The following is a 22,896-nucleotide window of genomic DNA, read 5'->3' as shown; positions in this document are numbered from 1 at the left end:
ATAGGAACAAAGGATAAATCTTGTAACTTATGACCATTATCACCATAACAGTAACAAAAATCATTTCCCTCAGACTATAGGAATAAAAGCATTATAAACGTGAAGGAAAGCCAATTAAACAATGTAAACAAGCATGACAACTTAACATAAAAAGTTTGTTTCTGATGAGAAAATCTATTTCTATATACACATTGCTATTAAAAATAATTTTAGTTATCATTTTAAAATCATAAGTGATCAAGGTTATTATTACACAAAACACAAAGATGCACTTGAAACTGCATGTATGAATGTCAACAAAGATACAAAGAGTCAGACTTTCCAGTCATCTTTTCAGATTACTGTCACACATACCTCTGTTCTCGATAGTTTCTGCTCACAGACAGAAGGAAGGAAAAAAAGGAGCATTAGTTCTCGCCAGAAGCACATGAGCATAGCATTAAACACAAACCCCAGCATTCATTGAACCTTCTTATATTTGAATTGCAAAATTAAGACGAGAAATATACACAAAATTTTACTTTATCATAAGGAAGAGGATACCAAAGGGTTAGTGACAATATTGTTCAATAATTTCCATATTAATTTCTTATTTATTTATCTTAAAATTTACTTACTTTTAATTTATGAATATTTGTTTTGCCTGCATGTATGTGTCTATTCTATATGTGTGCTTAATGCCCTTGGAGGACAGAATATAATATATAATCCCCCAGAACTAGAGGTTGTAACCCACCATGTATGTGCTTAGAACCAAACCTGGGTCTTCTGAAAAAGCAGCAAAAAGCATAAATTAGGTTGTAATCATTAAATGGTAACTGTTTTCTCAGTATCAGTTTTATTGTGTCAGATATTAATAATAATCCAGTTGTTTTTGATATTAAATTTATCTATTTTACTTTATGTTTATGAGTGTTTTTGCCTGCATGTGTTTATGCGCCATGTGCATGCAGTGCCTGCAGAAGCCAGAAGAGGGTGTCAGATTCCCTGGGACTGAGAATTGAAAATGGGTCCTGTGGAAGAGCAACTAAGGCTCTTAACCACTAAGCCATCTCTCCAGCCTTGTCAATTCTACTTTACATATAGGTTTTCATAGACAGATGATAGATACATATATAGCGATGGTAGGTAGGTAGGTAGGTAGGTAGGTAGGTAGGTAGGTAGATAGATAAGATGATAGATAGATAGATAGATAGATAGATAGATAGATAGATAGATAGATAGATAGATAGATAGATAGATGATAGATAGATAAGATGATAGATAGATAGATGTTAGACAGATGGTAGGTATATACAGATGATTGGATGTTGATTTAAATGGCAAAATTAATCAAATTATTTACATAAATTAACTACATTTTTCATAGAATTAAGTCAGTCAGGGAAACAAAGTAAGATCCTGTCTTAAACAAGAAAACAGAACAAATCCACATATCCTGAATAATTTGAAAAACTCTAAAACTTGGGTCTTAGTTTCAAATCATGTCTAAGGAGGATACTACAATATGAACAAGATCTATGTTTTTTCTTAATCAATCTGCAAAGTCTATACATTTAGAAATGCTAAAAAGACAAAATGTAAACCCACTTAAAAAAAAACCAGGTAATTTCTACAAAGGTAATTTCACTAGCAATAGGTATATTTTCATTACGTTTTTTGAACTGTACCTTTTCCTAGGATTATAAAAATTAAATATCCATCTATATCAGTAAGTGGTATAAATCTATAATTCTAGAACCGTTTTCATAGGACCAAATAAAATTACTGAGGTATAATGAAACAGTCATAATTGTGATGAGCATGAGTATGCGTGTGAGAACAGAGCTCATTTGCCTGTCGCGTGACGAAAGGCCTTCCCTCCAGACACACAACTTCATGAGTGCCTAAATTACACCTGGCGGGATGTTGCGAGTGCTTTCTCTCGGCTATCCCATGCACATGAGCCACACTATCTAACCAGCCTGTGTTTTTGTGATACAGCCATCTATAAGTGGCTTCCTGAATTTTAGTTATGGCAGCATACAAACAGTGAAATAATTGCTCTCCATTTTCAGTAAAACACTTGCAGGGTTTTAGTTTTACAAACAATAGATACACACTTAAAGGTGTCTCCTTTGATTTGGTTTCAGACGACAATCATATTGCTCACTGTGAGCTGGTCACTACTCCAAATGTTCTCCAAATGTAATAACTCACATAACAAAGATCAGTTTAAAAAGGATACAGAGTAAATTTTAAATTTAAAACCTTTTAAAAGTTGTATTTGTTTGTGTGTGTGTGTGTGCGCGCGCGTATTGTATGTGCACATGAGAAGAGGTTGTCAAATCTCCTGATGCTGCAGACAGAAGTAGTTTTGAGTCATCTAATGTGGTGTTGGGAACTGAAATCTGTAAGAGCAGGATATATTCATAACTGCTGAGTCATCTAATGTGGTGTTGGGAACTAAACTCTGTAAGAGCAGGATATATTCATAACTGCTGAGTCATCTAATGTGGTGTTGGGACCTGAACTCTGTAAGAGCAGGATATATTCATAACTGCTGAGTCATCTAATGTAGTGTTGGGAACTGAACTCTGTAAGAGCAGGATATAGTCATAACTGCTGAGTCATCTTTCTAGCCCCAAATCTAAACTATTTTAATTCCCAATTTTCTGATCCACATTTAATGCATGATGGAATGTGCTATGAAATGAGGTTAACATCTAGAATGCAGGCTTTCCAACAGAAAACCCCAGGATGGTGTGCTGACTGGGACTTCACCAGAGACCTTAGGTCAAAACATTAAAGAGAGCTATTATAGTTTGGAACTGGATGTCCCCAAAAGCTGTGTGTTGATGTGTGGTCCCTAAACAGCAGTGCTTAAAATCGGGGTCTTTAGAATGCACTCATGGATTCACAGCTCACTAGTTCGGGGGGCAGAGGGCTTGATATGGTGGTGAGCTTTCTCTGGTGAGCGGCTTTCCTCCACCACAGGATCCCCGATCCCCGCCATGCTCTTCTGCCTCGGCACAGGCCCAAAGTAACAGAGTCACGTGATGACGGGAACCTCTCAAATGTAAGCCACAGAGAACCTTTCTTGGGTATCTGCCCTGACAATAAAAACCTAACTCAAGAATGAAAGACTTACACTACATTTAAGCCATGACATTAAATAGTTACTAGAATACTAAAGAAAAATTTACATTATAAGTCTTCATAAGGGAAATTTAAAGTACTAGACATATAAATGTTTGGAATCAATCACTTAGCAAATGTCTGAGGCTACTAAATATTCAAAAGCAGATTACTCTCAACTTTTAAAAATTAAGACAAAAAATTAAATAACGAATTTTGAATTAGAATTTAATTGAAGAGGGAATTAGGTATCTGAATTTTGCAGATGAAACTGAGTCTCACAGAGTCTGCTCTTCATACTGATTAATGGCTAATAGGGCAAAGGGCTGTGCTCTGGATGTGAAGCATGATGCAGTATGCATTCGGTCACAGTTAAGATTGAGTCACTTCAGTGACCTTAAAACAACATTCAGTATTGTCCAAGTAGGAAAGGAGTTGTTTCAAAACCTAAAATGTGATGAATTATCATTACTTCTAACCATACTAAGGGTGGGTAATCTCTGACTGCTGAACCAGACTGATGCTCAATACAAATGCAAAGGTAACAATATACAACCTTCCAGTTAACATTTAATCATGATGTGCATGCGTGTGTGTGTGTGTGTGTGTGTGTGTGTGTGTGTGTATACAAATGTGAGTGCAGGTACCTAAGGAGGCTAGAATTTAGTGTCAGATTCCCTGAACTAGAGGTACTTGGAATTATGAACCACCCAAGACAGGTACTGGAAATCAAAACTGAGTCCTCTGCAAGAGCCAGTGGTATTTCCAACCCCCAAGTCACGTCTCTAGCCCCTAATCAAAATACTTTAAAGTAAATTTTTATAGTAATAATACTGAAAACTTTGACTTACTTATAACCCCAGGCAGTTATTCCTAATATGAGGGCCAGCACTAAAATGGTGCCAGCAATTATTCCTATTATGATATTAGTGCCAGCAACACCTAGAAGGGAAAATAAGGAAGAAAATCAGGGACACAAGCAGTATCATCTGAGTAACTATCGCACGGACAGTATCATCTGAGTAAGTATCACCTGATTTGTGAAAGGCACTGGCCTTTTTACACTAAGACTCAGCATGCGTGCCCACCCTTCCTGGTCCTCCAGAGATTTAAACAGGGATCAATGAACTCGTGGTGATTACTTCTAAGTCACGTCTCCTGGAAACCCCTGAGATCCAGGCGTTACTACACTGACCTGGGGAGCAAGAGTCAAGTTACCGTTCACCATCACTACCTGAGGACATCTGGGGCCTTGTTAAAGTCGTGTTACTAAGATTTCAAACCTGCACAGATGACTCAGATGAGTGCCTTTGTTTGTTCTTAGCCTTGGGAGGTGAGCGGACATTGGGAATTGAGCATTATTTCACGCACAGGGAGCCACAAGAATGAAATGGCATTACTGTTTAAAGGGAAACTTTATCTCCGAAGTGTGGACTCTTTAACTGCCTACACTTAATTTCCTCTTTTATTCTTCAGCCAATGAAGTTTTTAGGACCCCCAACCCGTCTCCTGTCATGTTTGGCCCATGTCCTCAGTCCTTGTCGTATTGGACAGTTACATTGCTTCCAGGCTTCTCATGATTTAGACAAGACACTAGAACAAAGAATAGTTTTTAAAAACTTAAAAGCCAACTCATTTTTATTTATTCAGTTCAAAAGTATATAATTATCCATTAAAATTGAATACTTTATTTTTATTATTTTATTTTATGTGTACAAGTGTCTTGCCTGTATGTACACAGCGTGTGCATGTCTGGGGCCCGATGAGGTGAGAAGACTGGGGCCAGATCTGCTGGAACTGGACTTAGTGGATAGTTGTAACCCATCATGTGGGTACTGAGAGCTGAACCTGGGTCCTCTGTTCTTAACTACTGAGACACCAGTCTACTTTCTTAACTTCAAAGAAATGTTAGAAAATAAAAACACATCAAAAAAGGTATGAAAGTTGGGTGAGAACTCAACAGGAACAAGGAGGGGGTTTCTGGGAGTGAGGAGGGTGGGAGGGACGAGTGTGAGAGTGTACTGTACACGTGCATGAAATTATCAAGGAATAAACTGATTAAAAGATGCTAGGGTGTGTTCATAGCCCGGGTAATTACAATACTTGAAAAGTCTCTGCAGTAGGGCAGAATAAGGTGAAGTCAGTAGGCGAAATTATACTCAGTGTGACAAATCTTTATAGTTTAATAAAAATGATTGGTCTCACAAAGTAGACTCCCCCCTCATTACATAAAGTACCATTTTTTTTTACTTATTTATTTATTAAAAATTTCTACCTTCTCCCTGCCTCCCTTTTCCCTTCCCCTTCCCCACCTCCCCCTCCTTCTCTAGTCCTAAGAGCAGTCATGGTTCCCTGCCCCGTGGGAAGTCCAAGGTCCTCCCTCCTCCATCCAGGTCTATAAAGGTGAGCATCCAAACAAACCAGGCCCTTGTCCCACATAGCCACACTGATGAATATCTTGCATATCACCAAAGAACCTTCATCTGGCGATGGATGGAGATAGAGACAGAGACTCACATTGGAGCACTGGACTGAGCTCCCAAGGTCCAAATGATGGAGTGATGGAGCATGTAATCAAACTGGACACTCTGAATGTGACTGGCAATGAAGGCTGACTGAGAAGCCAAGGACAATGGCACTGGGTTTTGATTCTAGTACCATTTATTTTTGAGTTATGTTAAAAACCTCAAATGCAAATGTCCATAGAGAAAATTCCTCTCCAGTTCTATGGAAAGATGGTATGATACCAAGTAAGATACCCACCGTTGCCAGACAGGGTGATGCCAGTCTTTGCGTCATCATTGTGAGGAAAGTGGGTGCTGCAGTCGGCACCTGTCCAGTGCCTGTTGCACACACACTTGAGCTCATTGCTGCAGACCTAAAACCCAAAGGAGAGCCGGCAGAAACGTCAGTTCTCTACTCATAATAACCACACCCGGGCTTTGATAACAACCATAAAGAATAGGTCCATCCTGATTTTAGCTTCTTGCCATACACATTGTTGAGTTACTACAATTTAAAAACATGTAGGGGACTGGCAAGGTGATTCAATGGTTACAACACCTGCCATGTAAGCCCCATAACCTTAGTCAATCCCAGGAAGTCAATCCCAGGACTCCATGCATAGGAAAGGAGAGAACTGACTCCTCCAAGATGTTATCTGACACCACATACCTCACGGCATATATCTGCATGTACGCATGCACATACCATACACATATAATAAATAAAACACTTTTGGTTATGTAGGATAATACCTTTTAGAACACATTATTATTGTAAATTATTTTTATGCTATATATAATATTACTTATATTATCTTATTCTTATTAATCCCTTAAACTAAGCATTACTAGATAAACCGTATTTTCTTAGTGTGTATTTAAAATTCACTAGTAGGAAGACAAAAAAGTGATTTCATGACATCCTTCTTTGGCCCCACAAGAACTGCTTTCCTGAGTCCTTACAGGAAGGAGAGAAAACGCCCCTCTTACATTACAGGGGTGGAGCTATGGAATTATGTGCATTCTCCTTCTTATGTGCCATACGATACAGCTAGTTACTTTCCAAAGTAAATTCTAAAGTAAAGAGACCCTTTGACGGTCAGCCCAAGCATAGCTGCCAGAGACATTTGATATCCATCGTATGGAATGATCAGGACTAAAAGCTTTAAATTGCCAAACAGGGTCCTTTGCCTCAGTTGGATAACACACACAATTCAATCAAAGATTCTGTAATGCCAGCAAAAAGAAAACCACAGCACATGCTAGCAGGAAAAAAAATCAAGACAACTGCTAGTACAGAGACATTCCTGATGAAATGAGAAAACTGGATATATTCATGGAGGGCGAATTTTTGGGGGACTGGTGTTTGGCTTATAATGTAAATATGCTAGCTGACACACGATTCCGAAAGAACAGAATTAAAATGTCAAAAGAATTAAAATGTCTTTCTGTTCATCCATGAGCAGCACGTTCGCTGAAGACTGCTATTTCCAAGTTTGAACCTTGGCTGTCATCTCTGGTGTGGCTACACAATTATCTATGGTTGGTGCTGACTCGGCTGTACCCAGATGACCTAAGTAGTTAAATATTTGGCTCGCTCTTCTTTTCTCACGCCTCACATTACAGCTGGGTAGCTTGGTCTTCCTGTGGGGCTGCTAGCAGTGGGAGCAGGGGCTGTCTCTGACGCTTTTGCCAGCTTTTATGGGGCCCTTTTCTTCCTACTAGGTCACCTTGAGTAACCTTAATATGAAGGGAGGTGCTTAGTCTTACTGCAACTTGCTATGCCATGTTTTGTTGATATCTGTGGGAAGTCTGGCCTTTTTTGAATAGAAATGAGGGAGGAGTGGATGGGAGGCCAGAGTGGGCTGGGGGAGGAACTGGGAGGCAAGGAATGAGACACTGCAGTCAAGATGTTAAAAAAAAAGCTAACAATTAATAAAAAAAAACATTTAAAAATTCCATTACAGTTTGCTAAAATCTGTCATTACACTGCATGGCATCCTCTTAGCATAAGAAAGGAAGACTGAAGAATCTGACGAGGAAAATTGCCGGTTTTCGTATCGCTGGACTTTCTCGATTATACAACAACAACATTCAAGTAGCTTTGCTGAAGTGAGGCTCACACGCCAACCAGAAACGTGGACAGCCACACTGTCCACCCCGAAGGAGATTACGGGATCCCACCTGCTTCTGTACCGGAGGAAATGGGGGGTTGCCAGGGCGAGGCGCGACACTCACCCCGTTCCCCGAGCAAACGGTGCCTGCTTTACTGCTCAAGCAGGTGCTGAAGTTGAACGAGGCCACAGAAAGGCACCTGTGCTCCAGGCACATCATCTGAGGGCCGCATGGCGTCCCGTCCTCCACGTAGCCAAGGTCAACATCTTCTTCAAGCTTCACGTGCCCGCCACTGACAATAAATCGGGGGCAAGCAAGAAAACAGGGCTCCATCAGTTCACATTCATCCTGAGTGTAAAACTAAGAGCAGGAAATATTCCTTCTCTGGTCTATTTATGACTTCATAAAAACCTGTAGTCAAAGGGTGTTTAATTACTTGTTCTTTTGTTTCACTGAGATAGGATTTCATGTAGCCCAGGCTGGCATCAAACTCTTTTGTAAACAAAACCGGCCTGAATTTTTGCTTCTCTGGCCTCCGCTTCCATAACCAGGGTTACAGGCATACACCATCACACCCAGAAATACCTTGAAGGTGTAGGAAATAATGGAAACTTTCGATCTAACTCTTTTCAGGGATTAACTATATTACCTCTGAATTTAAACAAAATTTAATTTAAAATTAATTAAATTAGTTAAAGAAAAATAAATTAATTTAAAATGTAATTTAAAATTGAACATAATTTGTACAAAATTATTACAATAAGGGTCATAACTGAGCTAGCTTTAGTATTTTTCCTTGCATACCATGTGCAAGTCTAATACATAGGCATCAAGATTTCAAATGTGTTTCAAATAAGGATTGGAATTGGATTTGACTTACAATGCTCCCCAAAACTGTATATGTGCAAATTCTATCTGGAATTGCTGAAACCACTGTAGTCACTGCTCATTACAGCATGTTCACGTGTTTTCTCTTAGAAATAAATTAAATAGCAACAAGAGCTGAAAGTATATATGCATAACTAATATTTTCATATGATCCTTGCCAACACTAGTACAAAAATTTCCATATTAATTTTTATCAAAATTATTGTGCATGTGTAGCCAAATGCATGAACTGGTGCTTTTGGGTCCATGTTTTCATTCATGTGTTTGTACACATGTGTACCTGTGTATGCATGTGTGTAGGAATGTGTACATGTGTGGAGGTCAGCAGTCAACGTTGAGTGTCTTTCTCAACTGCTCTCCACTGTCTTTTTTGAGCAAGAGTGGCCTCACTGAATGTGGAGCTCACAGATTCGGCTAGATTGTACCCCAGCAAGTCTCGGGGATCCTTCTATTTGTACCTTGCACTGGGATTAGAGGTACGCACTAATGTGCTCAAATGTTTTACATGAATGCTGCTGGTCCTAGGGATCGAACTCAGATCCTCATAATTAAATAATAAGACTTTACCAACTGAGTCATTTCCCCAGCACTAGGTAAACTGGGATCTTAAATGAAACAGTTATCGCTGCCCACAGCCTTCCTAGGAGAGAGCCCCTTTCTACACTACCAGTCCTTTGCTATTTTTATGTCTCAAAACTTTATACTATACTGATTTATTTTATTTTTAACTGTAAGTATTATCAATTAATTTCTCCTATGCAAGCAAATTTATCTCCTTATTTCCCTTGATAGTTCTATATGCAATTTTTCCTTTCCTTATCCTTTTATAACAAATATATACGTTATTATTACCATGCAAATGCTAATAATTAAACTTTCACTTTCTGAATTACTTTTTATTTTACCTTAGATTATTCTTTCATTTGTCTACTTTCCTATGCATTTACCATCTTTAATAGAAAATCAGCCCACATTCTCTGGCTGCTAATCCCCACTGAAAACACACCTGAGCATCAGGTCATTTTCCCAGAGAGATGTCTCCTACAGTGCCCCGTCCTGTCTATTCTGGTTTTGCCCTGTACCTGGCACAAACCTTAGGCCACTCTAATTCCCGAGCCTCTTCTGTGGAAACTGTTGACTCTTTTGCTCCACAGTTTCCATAATGAAGTTTACATCTATCTCTGATGTCACTGGTTGACAATTCCCTTCTTACTAGCTCCGTTCCTCTTTATTTCTATTCTAATCAGGGAGCTTGTCCTCATTGCTCTCTTTCTTTCTTTTTTAAGTAAAAACCAAGTTTTTTTTTATATTTGTAAATATTTTGGTTAATGCTCCTCAGGAAAACAGAAGCAATAAAAGATAGATAAAATAGATAGATAGATAAGATAGATAGATAGATAGATAGATAGATAGATAGATAGATAGATAGATAGACAGATAGATAGATAGATAGACAGAAGATAAATAGATGGAGAGAGAGAGAGAGAGAGAGAGAGAGAGAGAGAGAGAGAGAGAGAGAGAGATTGATAGACGAAAAGATACAAAAGATACAAAGGTAGGCTGTTTATTTTGTTTGATGGTGCCCTATTTCTAGGGAGGCAATTTCAACCACTAAGCTTCACTTTTGCTGTTGTATTTTAATCCAAGAGAATCTTTTTCTTTCATGGTCTGTTTGATTAAAGTAGAACATTATATTTTCATTTCATGATAAAAAGTCTCTTGGGGTTTTCTGTTCACTCCAATCTTTCATGTGAGAACCTTTCTTTGCCTCTCAGTACTGATCAGGCAGATGACCGGAGCTTTCTGGACACCCTCAGAGAGCATTCCTCGAGGCTGAACAACTTCCACATGACCCTGATAACAACGCTTCGACTTAGAACATTCTCTTTTATTCCCTGTGGAGACAAAGTCTGCGTCTCCAATGGGGTGGGCTAGCCTGAATCCCCAGTGGGAGAGTGGGCTAGCCCCTTTGTGGCTGAATCATGAGAGGAATCTGTGCATTAGACTCCCTTTTTTCTTCCTTCCCCAAACTCCCATGTAGCCTCTTTATCCAGAACCTTCCTTGAAACTCATCTAATTCCTCCTTAAACAGCAGACTACGCTGCCAATTTCTCAGTTTTCTGAGATGTTACTAGGCATCTTGGGTTGGGTTTCAGTTTTCCCTCTTCCTGATCTATGAGTTCAACTTTCTCAAATGGCTCCTCTAAGTGTAAGCCACAGAGCCATTTCTCTGTACACATTCTAGATTTGGGTTGCTACTGCCTCTATTCCATTTTTGTCCTTTCCTGCAGATATATAACTACAAAAGGAAATTTAATTTTTGTGGGGCTTCAGAAAAAAAGCAAAATGAGCAGCCATGTGCAGAGTAACTCTGTCCATGAGTCACAAATCATCCTGAATAAGAGGGAAACGCAGGTCAAATTCTGGAGGATTTTGCTGAGCGACTAAACATAGTTCCAGCAACTACACAACAGTCACCATGCATCGTTCTTACTAGCTTTCATTTCTCGCCTGTTGGGATTGACTCAAGCACCTTCATGAACTAGATTCAAGTTCAGACCATGAACTTGCACATACGCTGGAAACAACAGCAGGGCCAAGCGGTGTCCTTGGGATTTAAGGGACTGATCTGATCATAGGATGTTTAGGTAATTACCTGCAGTTTAATGTTCTTCCTTGCTGCACAACTAATGTAGATGTGATTTCACCATCGAGTTCTCCAAGCCTGGGGATATTGCCAATATTGGTGCATAAAAGGTAACCACAAAGTACATCCCTGTGTTAAAAGAGTAAAATTATTAACTTGATCTCTTCCGCAAAGACAAAAGGAAACTTGTACTTTTGGAGTAATGCCTTCCCTATTGCTAGTATTTATTATCCATCAGCTACATTAGCTATGTGTACGCTAAGCAAAATATAACAAGACATTGTCAGTTTGCCTCCTGCTCTCAAAACTGACTTCCCTAAACTCCGAATGGTGATCCGAAGTCCTAAAAACCTCCTAGCCTGTCTCTTAGTGCTTATTAGCTCAAATGTTTGTTTAAAGAAAATTATCCATCAGAAACACCTTTTTATCAGAATGACTTGCATACAGTGTACTGCTGGATGTGATTAACATGTTAAGAGCGGGGTAAAGGAACAAATTGTGCATGAACCATAGAGCTGCTTCTGCATCGTCTCCCCAAAGCCCAGAGGAGACAACCTGCCGCTCAACAGACTCCCAGCCACAGCCTCAGCAGCCTGCTAAAGACATCACGTGTGCTTACAAGTTAACAGATAAGTTTCTACAATTAAAATAGTGCTTTATATATTCTTTTACCAAACACATTTTAGTTATTATTTAGCGATGACATACATTTAAATGAAAATCTTATAAACACAAAGCCGGATGGTGCTGGCACACCCCTTTAGTCCTAGCAATCAGGAGGCAGAGACAGGTGGCTCTGTGAGCTTGAGGTCAGCCTCGTCTATGAATCGAGTTCCAGGACAGCCAGAGCTACACACAGAGAAGCTCTGTCTCAAAAGACAAAACAAAGTAAAAAAAAAAAAAAACAGAAAAATTAACATAGCAGCACAATCACAAATGGAAATACCAGACTTAGGTGCTAGAGAGATGGTTCAGCAGTTAAGGAAACACCAGATGTTATATAATGGATAATAGAGAAAAATAGGCCCTATATTTATCACCAATGTATAAAAGGTATTAACCTATTCCTTATAATAACATGTATATAATGTAAATTATATATACATATAAGGTATAAGTAGAGAAAGAATATAAGATACTAATTCTTTCTCTAGTCCTAGCTACAGGATCTTGGGCACAGACACTAAGTTTGCCTTGGTTTCTTCATCTATAAAATGAGAGGGCTGTCATGACGTTTAAGTGGCAGGCTCATCAAAGTGAGATGAAGTACCTAGCACACAGTGCATGCTTGCTATATGACAAAGGCGACTCTGTTAATTAGCTATGAGGAGCTAGCAAAATGTGAGCAACGAATTGACATATTTAAAAGGATTTAGAAGATTATTCTAGTAATAGTATGCTTGAGAATGTCAGTAGAGAACACTCAAGGGATTTTTGTAGTAGTTACATTATAGGGCTTAGTTGTGCCAATGACAATAACAATGGAAATAAAAAGATAAATTCACAATAAATGGTAAGGAGCAAAGGGGGAAACCAAGCATGATTCATGTTTGGACGACATGCAGAGAGATGGAGTCAACGTGCAAAAAGACAGTCAGTATGCAGAAAGATGGAGGAGTCAGCGTGCAGAAAGATGGGGTCAGCGTGCAGAAAGATGGGGTCAGTGCGGAGAGATGGGATCAGCGTGCAGAAAGATGGAGTCAATTATTCTTATCTACATGGGAGAGCAAAACACTGAGACATTCAGCAAAGACAAGAGGTAGTTAAGAAAGGTCAGAGCTAGCTAATTTACTCAACAGTATTGGTGATGGTGATTCTTCCTCAGTCTTAAGATGCTGGAAGGTCCTGTCTATGTGAGAAAGTGTAGCAACTACAAGAATAACCTAGACCCTGAAAAAGAGGCCCAGGTATATTTCAAGAATCAGGGTCATCAGTGATGCTGGGGCTCTGGGAAAGTTGAGGAAAACAGACAAGATAGTGCATTTTATTAAGCACCCAAAACAGGAAGATCCCACTTGGAATTTATGCTTGTAAACAAAATGAAGGCTAAAGTCTGGGTTAGCGTCGGCATTCACCGTTTGTTGCACTGTATCCAGGTGTCTTTGTCTTTTCCACAGTTTCCCTTCTCCGTCCCCTCGATGTTCAGCTTTTCATAGCAGTACTTGTCTGATGCCGTCACCTCTGAAGCAGAAAAGAATTTCCCATCAGAGATGGAGGGAACTCGGGAGCCGTTCACAGGTTTGCAGCAAAGAAAGCTGCAGGTTGCACCATCACTTACAAAAGCGTACCATACTGCAGACATGGCTGGGGCACATCTTCCTTATGTGATATCGGAAATCCAGTATACGTAGCTGTCTGAGGGGAATTAGACTGTGGGAACACTCCCCAGGATCTGACGCAAATTAGGGGATGGTGCTATCCTTGAATACACATTTTAATCTCAGTACTGAATGCATGAGTCTCAATCAAAAAGTTTATTACTAAAAAGGGCAATATTATTGAAATATCTATGTAGTACAATCAGATTCAAGAAACAGACCTTGCTTACCAATTCTTAACTGCAATAAATAAAAATCTTGTAATCAGCTTTTGGATGAGATTGGGTTCATGCTATCTATAAATGCAAAGATCATCTTAAGGTGCTGCATCATCCTTGCAGGCTTTGATCTCTTCTGAATCGAGTGCTGGCTATCAGAGTCACCTGCTAGAACAAAGTGGTTTTCCAGCCAGGGAGGGTGGGAAAACAATCTCATCTCAGCAAGCTGGAGATGGAGGCAGGAGGATTACGAGTTCAAGATCATCCTCCTAAATTACACAGGAGACTCAAGACCAGCCTAGACCAAATAGAGATCCTATGTGAAAAAGAGAGGGAGAAAACAACAACAATAAAAACCAAACAAACAAAACAATAATGAAGGCTTTTGTAAATTCATCAAATGAAAGATGGTGATATAAGTTACGTTTTGCTAATCCAAACTCTGAAATGTTTCATGTTCCAAGACTTTTCAAGAGCTCACACGATACCACGACCACATGTAGAAAATTCCATGACCTAGGCTGAAGAGATGGCCCGGTGAGTAACAGAATGTGCTGTGCACATAGGAGGACTTGGGCTCAGATCACATACAAAGCCAGACATGAACATGCATGTGACTGCGACCCCTGAGCTATGGGGAGTAGAGGCAGGAGCACGGCAGGGCTTGCTGACTGCCATCTTAGCTCCTGGTCCTGGGAGAGCCTGTCTCCATGGAATAAGGTGGAGAGTGATGGAACAGGTCATCTAATGTCCTCCTCGGCATTCTGTGGATGCACAGGCATGCACACCTGCACAAATACATCTGCATAACACACATACACACACACACACACAAGTGTTTTTAAAAAGTAAAGTCCATGTCCTGATCCAATATAAGAAGTCTCATTAAAAATGCAGATGTATTAAATATACTAAAAATATTATATAAAATTATCTTCAGGATATGTATGTATACATAAATCACAAATGAACTTCATGGTTAGACTTGGGCCACAGGAAACATATTCCCTGACATGAAATTGCACATCCTACACACCTCTGGCACTAGGCATTTCAGAGCAGGGTCACTGGAGGTGTGCATAGTGAACAGCAGCTAATGACATCACTAGGTCCTCGGCTGTTTTGCTCAAGCAGAGGAAGGAAAACTGAGAGTACAAACCAGCATAACTAATGTTTTTTTTCTCATCTCAATGCTTATCAAGAGATTCAGAGAACACATGCTCCTTACCTAAAGGATTCCAGTCACTCCCTCTGATACATAAGAATTACAATTTGTTTTACAGTTTTTCCTAGTACAAATCATCTCTCAAAAGAACTTTGAATAGTCTAGACATGGTAGCCCAAGCCTGTAATTCTAGCACTTGAGAAGTTGAGGCAAGAAGCTACAAATTCGAGGTCTAATTGGCCAAGATACATGGCGAGGTTACATAGTAACACTCCACCTGAGAAATATATTTTAAAGAGTTTAGAACAAAAACATCTTCCAAAAATATTGCCAAGAAATTCTGAGGGAAATACACAATACATTTAAATGTTAATTTAGATTTAGTAAAATTAAATACTATTATTTAAATAAAAATGTTATATATTCTCCTTTAAAACCCGGACAGATTTTGAAGAGAATAAATTAACGTTTTTGTCTTTTGCAGGACAATGACCTCAGCAGAAGGTCACCTCTAGCTACAAAAGCCAGTTGGAGCTTAAAGAAGATAGTAGATGAGGAAAAAGCAACGGAGTTAAATCGCTTAGGTCTAAGGCAAGGATACCCTACCCAGAGACCATGTCCACTCCATATGGCTGTACGAGGGCCATATGGGATCCTTCGCTCAAGGGTACTCAGCTGAGGAGCTGAAATCAAGTCTGCTCTGTTCTCCAAGCTGTGCACCAGGTGGGCTCGCCTGCCTGGCAGCAAAGGCACCTGCTGTCTCATCCACAGGCACTGCCAACTAGCCAGAACTTTGGGGCCATGGCTTCCCAAGGAAAGTGCCCTTATCTAATTTCTAAAGAAGAAATTACCTACCTAACGCTGAAGTGGTTTAAAGAAGTCCCCTAATTGTTAAGTATTAGCAATTGATTTCTAGCCTGTATGTCCTTAAAGGAGTGTGCTAAAACTGTGTGGAAAAGCAATCAAGCCATGTGACTTAACTTACTGTGCCCCCAGATGTATTTGCATTGTCTATCTCTGGTTTTACACCTTCCTCCAAAGCAAATTCCCTAAAATGAGAAAGCGAATATCCATCAGTGAAAACACAGCAGAGGCTGTGGCTAGACAACAGAAAAAGAACATACAGTTGGGAAGAACAGCCATTGAGTGTGGTCATCTGAAGTGATTATGAACCATTCAAACTGATCTTCTTTTTTATTCAGTTTTTTAAATTTCATTTTACATTCCAACCGCAGTTCTCCCTTCCGGAACCCCTCCTCCCATCCCCACCTCGCCTCTCCCCCAGCCCATCTCCCATCCTCTCCTCCCAATGGGCAAGGGCTCCGATGGGGAGTCAGCAAAGTCCGGCACATTAAATTAGGGCAGAATCAAGCCCCCCCCTCCCCTGCATCTTCTTATTGAGATAAAATTTCAGTGTTTCTCTCATGCTGGTACCCACGGAAATTTTAGGCAAAAGTGAGTGACCTACCTGAGTACCGTCACAGGAGTATCCATCCATTTTATGTACATTGGGGGCACACTAGGGAGAAAGAACAAATTATCATCCAAACGCAGACCAAACACAGGACGGATTAATTCCTGTTAGTGCTCTCAGTCTATAAATCACAGTAGACAATACACCTAGCCCCTTGAACTACATATAAATAAAAAGCAGATTAAAAGCAGGTAGAAGGAAACAGAGTTGCTGAGCATCACTTTAAAACTATGACATCTAGCCTGAACTGGCCCTATCCTATAGCCACACTGATGAATATCTTGCATATCACCATAGAACCTTCATCTGGCGATGGATGGAGATAGAGACAGAGACCCACATTGGAGCACTGGACTGAGCTCCCAAGGTCCAAATAAGGAGCAGAAAGAGGGAGAACATGAAAAAGGAAGTCAGAACCGCGAGGGGTGCGTCCACCCACTGAGACGGTGGGACTGATCTAATGAGAGCTCACCAAGGCCACCTGGACTGGGACTGAAGCATGTGACCAGACCGGACCCTCTGAACGTGGCTGACAATGAGGGCTAACTGAGAAGCCAAAGACAATGGCACTGGATTTTTATTCTACTGCATGGACTGACTTTGTGGGAGCCTGGTTTGTTTGCATGCTCACCTTCATAGACCTGGATGGAGGGAGGAGGACCTTGGACTTCCCACAGGGCTGGGAACTCTGACTGCTCTTAGGACTGAAGAGGGAAGGGGAGGGGGAAGGGGGGAGTGGGAGGGAAATGGGAGGAGGGGAGGAGGTGGAAATTTTTAATAAATAAATAAAAATAATGCAAAAAATATAACATCTAGCCAAGGTAAAAACTGATTGCACAGCCACAAAAGCAGAGAACTTACGAGAATGGCTCGGTAAATAACGTATGCATTAGTGTATGCTTCCTTCAGAGACGCTATTCCTTAGAGAAGAAGACAGGGCTTGAGACAAAAGTGAGAGCAGGCCCCCATTAGTGAAGCCGTAAGTAGAGTTTCCTCTCTTTGGCCACCAGGACAACATTGCCTTTCACTTAAAATGCTGGGGGCAGAGGAACAGCAGAGGGAGCAGGGGCTGGAAGCTGGAGACAATATCAACTAAAGGGAGACACATCTCAAAATCTACTATGAACTCATTATTCATCAGAGAAATTTAGAAATAAAAATATCTTTTAAGAGAAAGACAAAAATAGGAAGGATTTTGAAAGGAGGGGGAAAGTGTCAAGTCATCTCTGTTATTAACTGTGGAAAAGAATGCTATGCTTTATTATTATTTTTCCTTGAAGTAGTTTAAAAATTGTAAATTATCTGTTGAGGATACAACCAGACATGTACAATCCATTACTGCAGCGAAAGAAAAATAAGTGGCTATGTCTTGGGGAAGAGGCAGAGGGACAGAAAAAAAGATGTGACAGAGACTACCCCGTGCGGCTAGCTTTACTTTCTAGACATCCATCTCCATCCTTTCCCAGAAAACCTGATGTTTAAGATAAAAGTCAAATGAAACTATAGACACATAACTTTCTGCTCCTTCTTTTTGCGCATAAACTTCCTTGTATCATTGCTGTATGGATTTACAGATATCATTCATAATGGATACAACATATGAAATGAAGGTAATCATGAGTGTGCTAGAGAAATCCCCTATAGCAATCCTGTTTAACCTAACCATACACAGCACCTCTGAGAAGCCTGGAGTTAGGACTTTTTAACAATTCCTGTTTATTTATAATCATACCGGTGTGGTATACTTATGCCTAGGTGCCTTGGTGGTAATTATTGTGTCCTTATTTCCATGAGGCATTAGCTGGGAAGGCTGCTAATTACAGAGTAAGAAAGGAGTCTACGTTTACATAAAGATCTCTCTGTAGCCTTAAAGATTAGTCATTTTTACAACTATAGGTATATCATTACTTAATTCATCTTCTCTGGCAGCAAAGAGAATGACAGCAGTCCTTGATGTATGAATCTCAGTTTCTATGGCTTTGCTAAACAAAACACAAGCACAAAGCACAAACGCTACAAAACAGCAACTTCTCTCCTAGCCTTGTGTTATCTGGTCACGGGGTAAGGAGAAGATGCTCATCATGATCAATGACCTATCTTGTCCCATCTTCCTGGTGTATTTTCTCGGTCACAACAGGTCTCTTTGTTTTTTAGTGATGTCATGTAAGATTTTGCAAGACAATAATCAAAAAAGATGCCGGCCAACAATGACACAAATGTAAAAGCCAACTGTGAATCTTAATAGAACATTTGCCTGGTATGCACAAGGCCTTGGTCTGATCCCCAACCTCCGGTGTGATGGGACAGAGTCAAGTGACATCTTGCCCCATGTTCATTTTTACTGCAACACACCCAAGCTGTCCCCACTTCCCCTGTAGTTACCCTGTGTTGGGTAATTACTGTATAGATTACCTGGCTGGAATTTCCTGAACATATTTCACGAATATCACAATCATTGACTGCTTCTCGGCACACAGTCCCCAAAGGCTGAAACTGAAAAGAACATCACTCAATGTGCAAAAGAACACCTTAAACTACTTGAAGATAGCAGGGTGCACAAAACAAATTTATTCAATAAACTACTATTTTAATTAGTTGCAAGTCATAGTTTCTCGTAGGTGAGGTAACTTCCATAGTCACCACACATAAGTGTCACAATGTCCTGCTAAAACAGGGCAGAGCTTCAAGGATGAGTTAGCCCACGCTCCAGAAATTCTTGTCAAGCAATCTGGACTGGGGCTTTAGCCTCCTTTCTTATTTACACCTTGATCTTTGAGCTTCTGCTTCTGCTTCTTGTCTTCGCCGCCGAGAATTTTGAAGTTACATTTTGGACCGCATCACAGTTACTCTCCGGCAAAGCCCTTTCCCCCAAGCTTTCCTTCCTATCCCCCTGCCTCATCTCTTCTGATTTTCTCTTATCAGAACCCCTGGACAAGCGTTTATGCTTCTCGTTTTCCAAATACCTCAAATACTTCGTACACGTGTGATGCTGTGGAATCAGCCTTGAGTGTCACTGGACTTACAGACTGCAATCTAACTCCTTTATAACACAGCACTTGTCAGAGCTCTCTCATGTCCCCCTCTCCTTTTTCCTCTCTCAGAATTGCTGGTATCGGGGACTGGGCCCATCTCTGTGTTTATGCTCAGGACCCTGCTCCCTGACTCACTGCTCAGAATCTTCCAGGCACCCAAGCCGAGAGAGAGAGAGAGAGAGAGAGAGAGAGAGAGAGAGAGAGCATCTGCGTTACATGTGGTTTAACCTCCCCTTGAAGAGAGTGCTTTTGGAGACCCCACAGAAAGCAGCCAGAGACTCAGCAATGGAGGGGAAATGACAGGAACCACTGCTGGCAGGGCTGGGGGTCAGCAGACAGCTGTGCCTTCCTCTGAGTCAGTCTCTGCAGGTTCCTTAGCATCATTAGATCAGAACAGCTCAACTGTTGAAATCGGGATGGTCATGCCTATTCCAACAGTGCGCCTGTGAGTGTTATCTAAGACAGCAGTAGCAGGCAGGGGTGATTTTGCCCCAAAGGAGACATTTTTACAACATCTGGAGACATTCTGGGTTGTCACAAGTGAGGAAGCTCTTCTACAATCTAATGGGTGCAACGCAAGGATGTTGCTAACGTCCGATAAAGCAGAAGGCACGCCCTGACTACAGACAGTGTCTTATTCCTAGCCAGACAAGAGTGTTGGTGCCAGTCGGGAAACCCGGGTTTAAGATGACACACGTCAAAAGTGCTTAGCCCAAAGAGGGCAGTTGTCACGACAGTTTTATATGCCACCTTTCTTTAACCCATCAAAGCTATCTGACCTGCAGATATTCATTGGAAGTTACATGCACGTTCACTTATGCACTTAACAAACAGGCACTGATAAGCTACACCAGTTAAGACACAAAGAATCATGCACGTTTCCATGTCAATATAGTATGATCTTGTTTAAAGCATGCCTCTTGTTGCCTAAGATACTGATGCTGTAGGATGTGCAAAGATGCACAGCAAGAGAAGACATCTTCCTCTTTACGGTGCCTGTACCTCAGGAGGCAGGATGAGAAGAACAGCCTCAGAGATGTAACAGGGTCAGGTCCCAGCTCTCCCATATTCTGGTTTAAGACACTGGGTAAGTTAACTATTGCATGAGAATGCTAACAAAGCCACACTTTAGGAGACTGCAGGAGGATCCTGTAACCACTAGGACTTCAGTCATTTGCTCCCTGTTAGATAGTGCTTTTAGGTTACATGGACCTAGACTTAACAGTTTGAGCACACGCCTCCCCTTCAACCTTTGGCCATTAATCGGCCAGTTACTTACCTTGCACTTTTTACAGCAGAGACCATCACTGCATTGAGAATCCTGGGTCAAGGTACACTTCTTACAGCACTCTGCCCCTTCAAGGGCGCATTCCTAAGGAATATAAGCCGTTGCAAAACACTAGAAAATGTCATTTTCCCAAAAACACCAAGATTTTTTTTTTAAAGTAAATGTTCAAGCTCACAATGACAATCATTCACCCACAAATTCTATAAAATTTCTAGGTATAATGCTCAGTATTATCTCAAGGGCATAGAGCTAGAATGACCCCTAGCTACCCCAAACTGGTCTTCAAAATGACAGGGGACCTACCGCAACGGTGCCACAGTCACACTCTCCCCAGCTTCAATGAAGGGGACCTACCGCAGTGGTGCCACAGTCACACTCTTCCCCGGGACCTACCGCAGAGGTGCCACAGTCACACTCTCCCCAGCTTCAATGAAAGGGGCCTACGCGGTGCCACAGTCACACTCTTCCCCGGGACCTACCACAGCAGTGCCACAGTCACACTCTTCCCCGGGACCTACCACAGCAGTGCCACAGTCACACTCTTCCCCGGGACCTACCACAGCGGTGCCACAGTCACACTCTTCCCCGGGACCTACCGCAGCAGTGCCACAGTCACACTCCTCCCCGGTTTCAATGAAGCCATTTCCACACTCAGGAGGCTCAAGAAGCTGTGGGAAGAAAACCAAAAAAGGGTGAAATATAGGAACATCAGTAGCAAAGACCCCAAGGGCTAACACCACACCAATACGCTCCAAATATATGCTGTCCACTCTAACTACAATTTTATTTACCGCAAAATAAAAAGTACAACTTTAGAACTTAGAACTTTAGAAGATCAATTTTGGTTTTTATTTGGATATTCAGACATAGTACTATATATTTGTATTATATAATGTATGTATATAATATTTATACCAAGTTGTGTCTGGTAAATGTCACCAAATACATGATGCATGCAGCCATTGAGGAAAAGCCAAGGCAATTTGACATCTGAAAATCCATTTTGGTGAGAAAGCAGGAAATTCGCAGTCAGGAAGCCTAGATTAAAATCTTAGCACAGGGTAGGGTGGTGCTTAACAACACAACGCGCTTGGTTGTGAGAGGGCAATGCAACACACACACAGAAAGCACAAAATGATAAAGGGCCTGGTACAGGTAACATGGTGGAGACCCTACTACCTGAAACATGAACGCTATAAACTGTCCATTTAATTAATCAGCTGTTGAAAATTACCACGAGGATCAAGTCTAATCATTTATGAAATGATTAGACAACTCTCATTATTGTTTTTGCTAATAGCCTGTTAAGAATAATTTTGTAGATCTGGAGAGAGGTCTCAATGGTTAAGAGCACTTGTTGCTCTTGTAATGGGCCGAGGTCCATTTCCTAGCACTCAAATGACAGCTCCCAATTACGTAGTTCTGGCAATCTGGATTCTTCTGAACTCTTCAGACTCACACATGCATGTGGTTCACATACATATATTCAAACAAACACTCATAAAATTAAATTTTTTCTTTGAAGATTTAATTATCTCCCTCTCCCGTGTGTGTGTGTGTGTGTTTGTGTGTGTGTGTGTGTGTGTGTGTGTGTGTAAGGTGTACATGACTACAGATGCCTTTAGAGACCAGACACAGTGGAGTCCCTGGAGGTGGAGTCACAGGAAGGTGCAAGCCACATACATAAGTAACAGGAGACCAGTATATGCTCTTAACCGCTGAGTCACCTTCATGTGTTTCTTTATACTTTAAATTAGCTTTGAAATGGTTCTCACAGTGACATTTGAGACTGCATCTTCCTTCTGTCTTTTTCTTGTTTAAGACAAGATCTTACTGTGTATCCCACGTTGGCCTGGCTCTGTAGTTCAAGCTGGTTTTGACCTCACAGTGATGTTCCTAGCTTAGCTTCCACAGTGCTGAAACTACAGGGATCCCAGGATCTGAATCTACTTCTTGAACAAATTTACTTCTAAGTTAGAAGGTGATCCCAAAATTACTATGCCCACTGACCTGTTCCATATGAACCATGACTACAGTCATGAGCACCGACTTACAGAGAACGGTAGTGACAAACAGCTCCTATAACTAAAGCAATTTTTGATCTAATCAAGGGGAGATTTTTAAGCCTAT

At 40.8% G+C, this 22,896-nt stretch overlaps 1 protein-coding gene across 20 annotated transcripts in view; it reads right to left on the bottom strand.

Annotated features, from left to right (window-relative positions):
• The window catches only part of Adam22 (ADAM metallopeptidase domain 22), a 218,330-nt gene that overhangs the window by 27,717 nt on the left and 167,717 nt on the right, over window positions 1-22,896 (bottom strand). For 17 of the 20 annotated variants that reach the window (XM_085684035.2, XM_085684020.2, XM_048433607.3 and 14 more), the window contains exons 16-26: window positions 21,363-21,434; window positions 20,758-20,850; window positions 18,859-18,939; window positions 16,441-16,491; window positions 15,958-16,021; window positions 13,347-13,452; window positions 11,281-11,400; window positions 7,860-8,028; window positions 5,881-5,995; window positions 3,969-4,059; window positions 355-372 (exon numbers count right to left, since the gene is read on the bottom strand). In XM_085684035.2, coding sequence (XP_085540161.2) covers window positions 355-372; window positions 3,969-4,059; window positions 5,881-5,995; window positions 7,860-8,028; window positions 11,281-11,400; window positions 13,347-13,452; window positions 15,958-16,021; window positions 16,441-16,491; window positions 18,859-18,939; window positions 20,758-20,850; window positions 21,363-21,434 — 980 coding nt within the window. The remainder of the gene's footprint in view (window positions 1-354; window positions 373-3,968; window positions 4,060-5,880; window positions 5,996-7,859; window positions 8,029-11,280; window positions 11,401-13,346; window positions 13,453-15,957; window positions 16,022-16,440; window positions 16,492-18,858; window positions 18,940-20,757; window positions 20,851-21,362; window positions 21,435-22,896) is intronic. The other 3 variants (XM_085684029.2, XM_048433614.3, XM_048433617.3) reach the window with 1 other exon arrangement.

Source organism: Myodes glareolus, chromosome 27 (assembly GCF_982192425.1).
Source record: "Myodes glareolus chromosome 27, mMyoGla1.1, whole genome shotgun sequence".
In the NCBI taxonomy this organism is placed as follows: domain Eukaryota; kingdom Metazoa; phylum Chordata; class Mammalia; order Rodentia; family Cricetidae; genus Myodes; species Myodes glareolus.
Note: the sequence above shows the minus strand (reverse complement) of the source record. Positions and strands in the feature narration are given on the sequence as shown.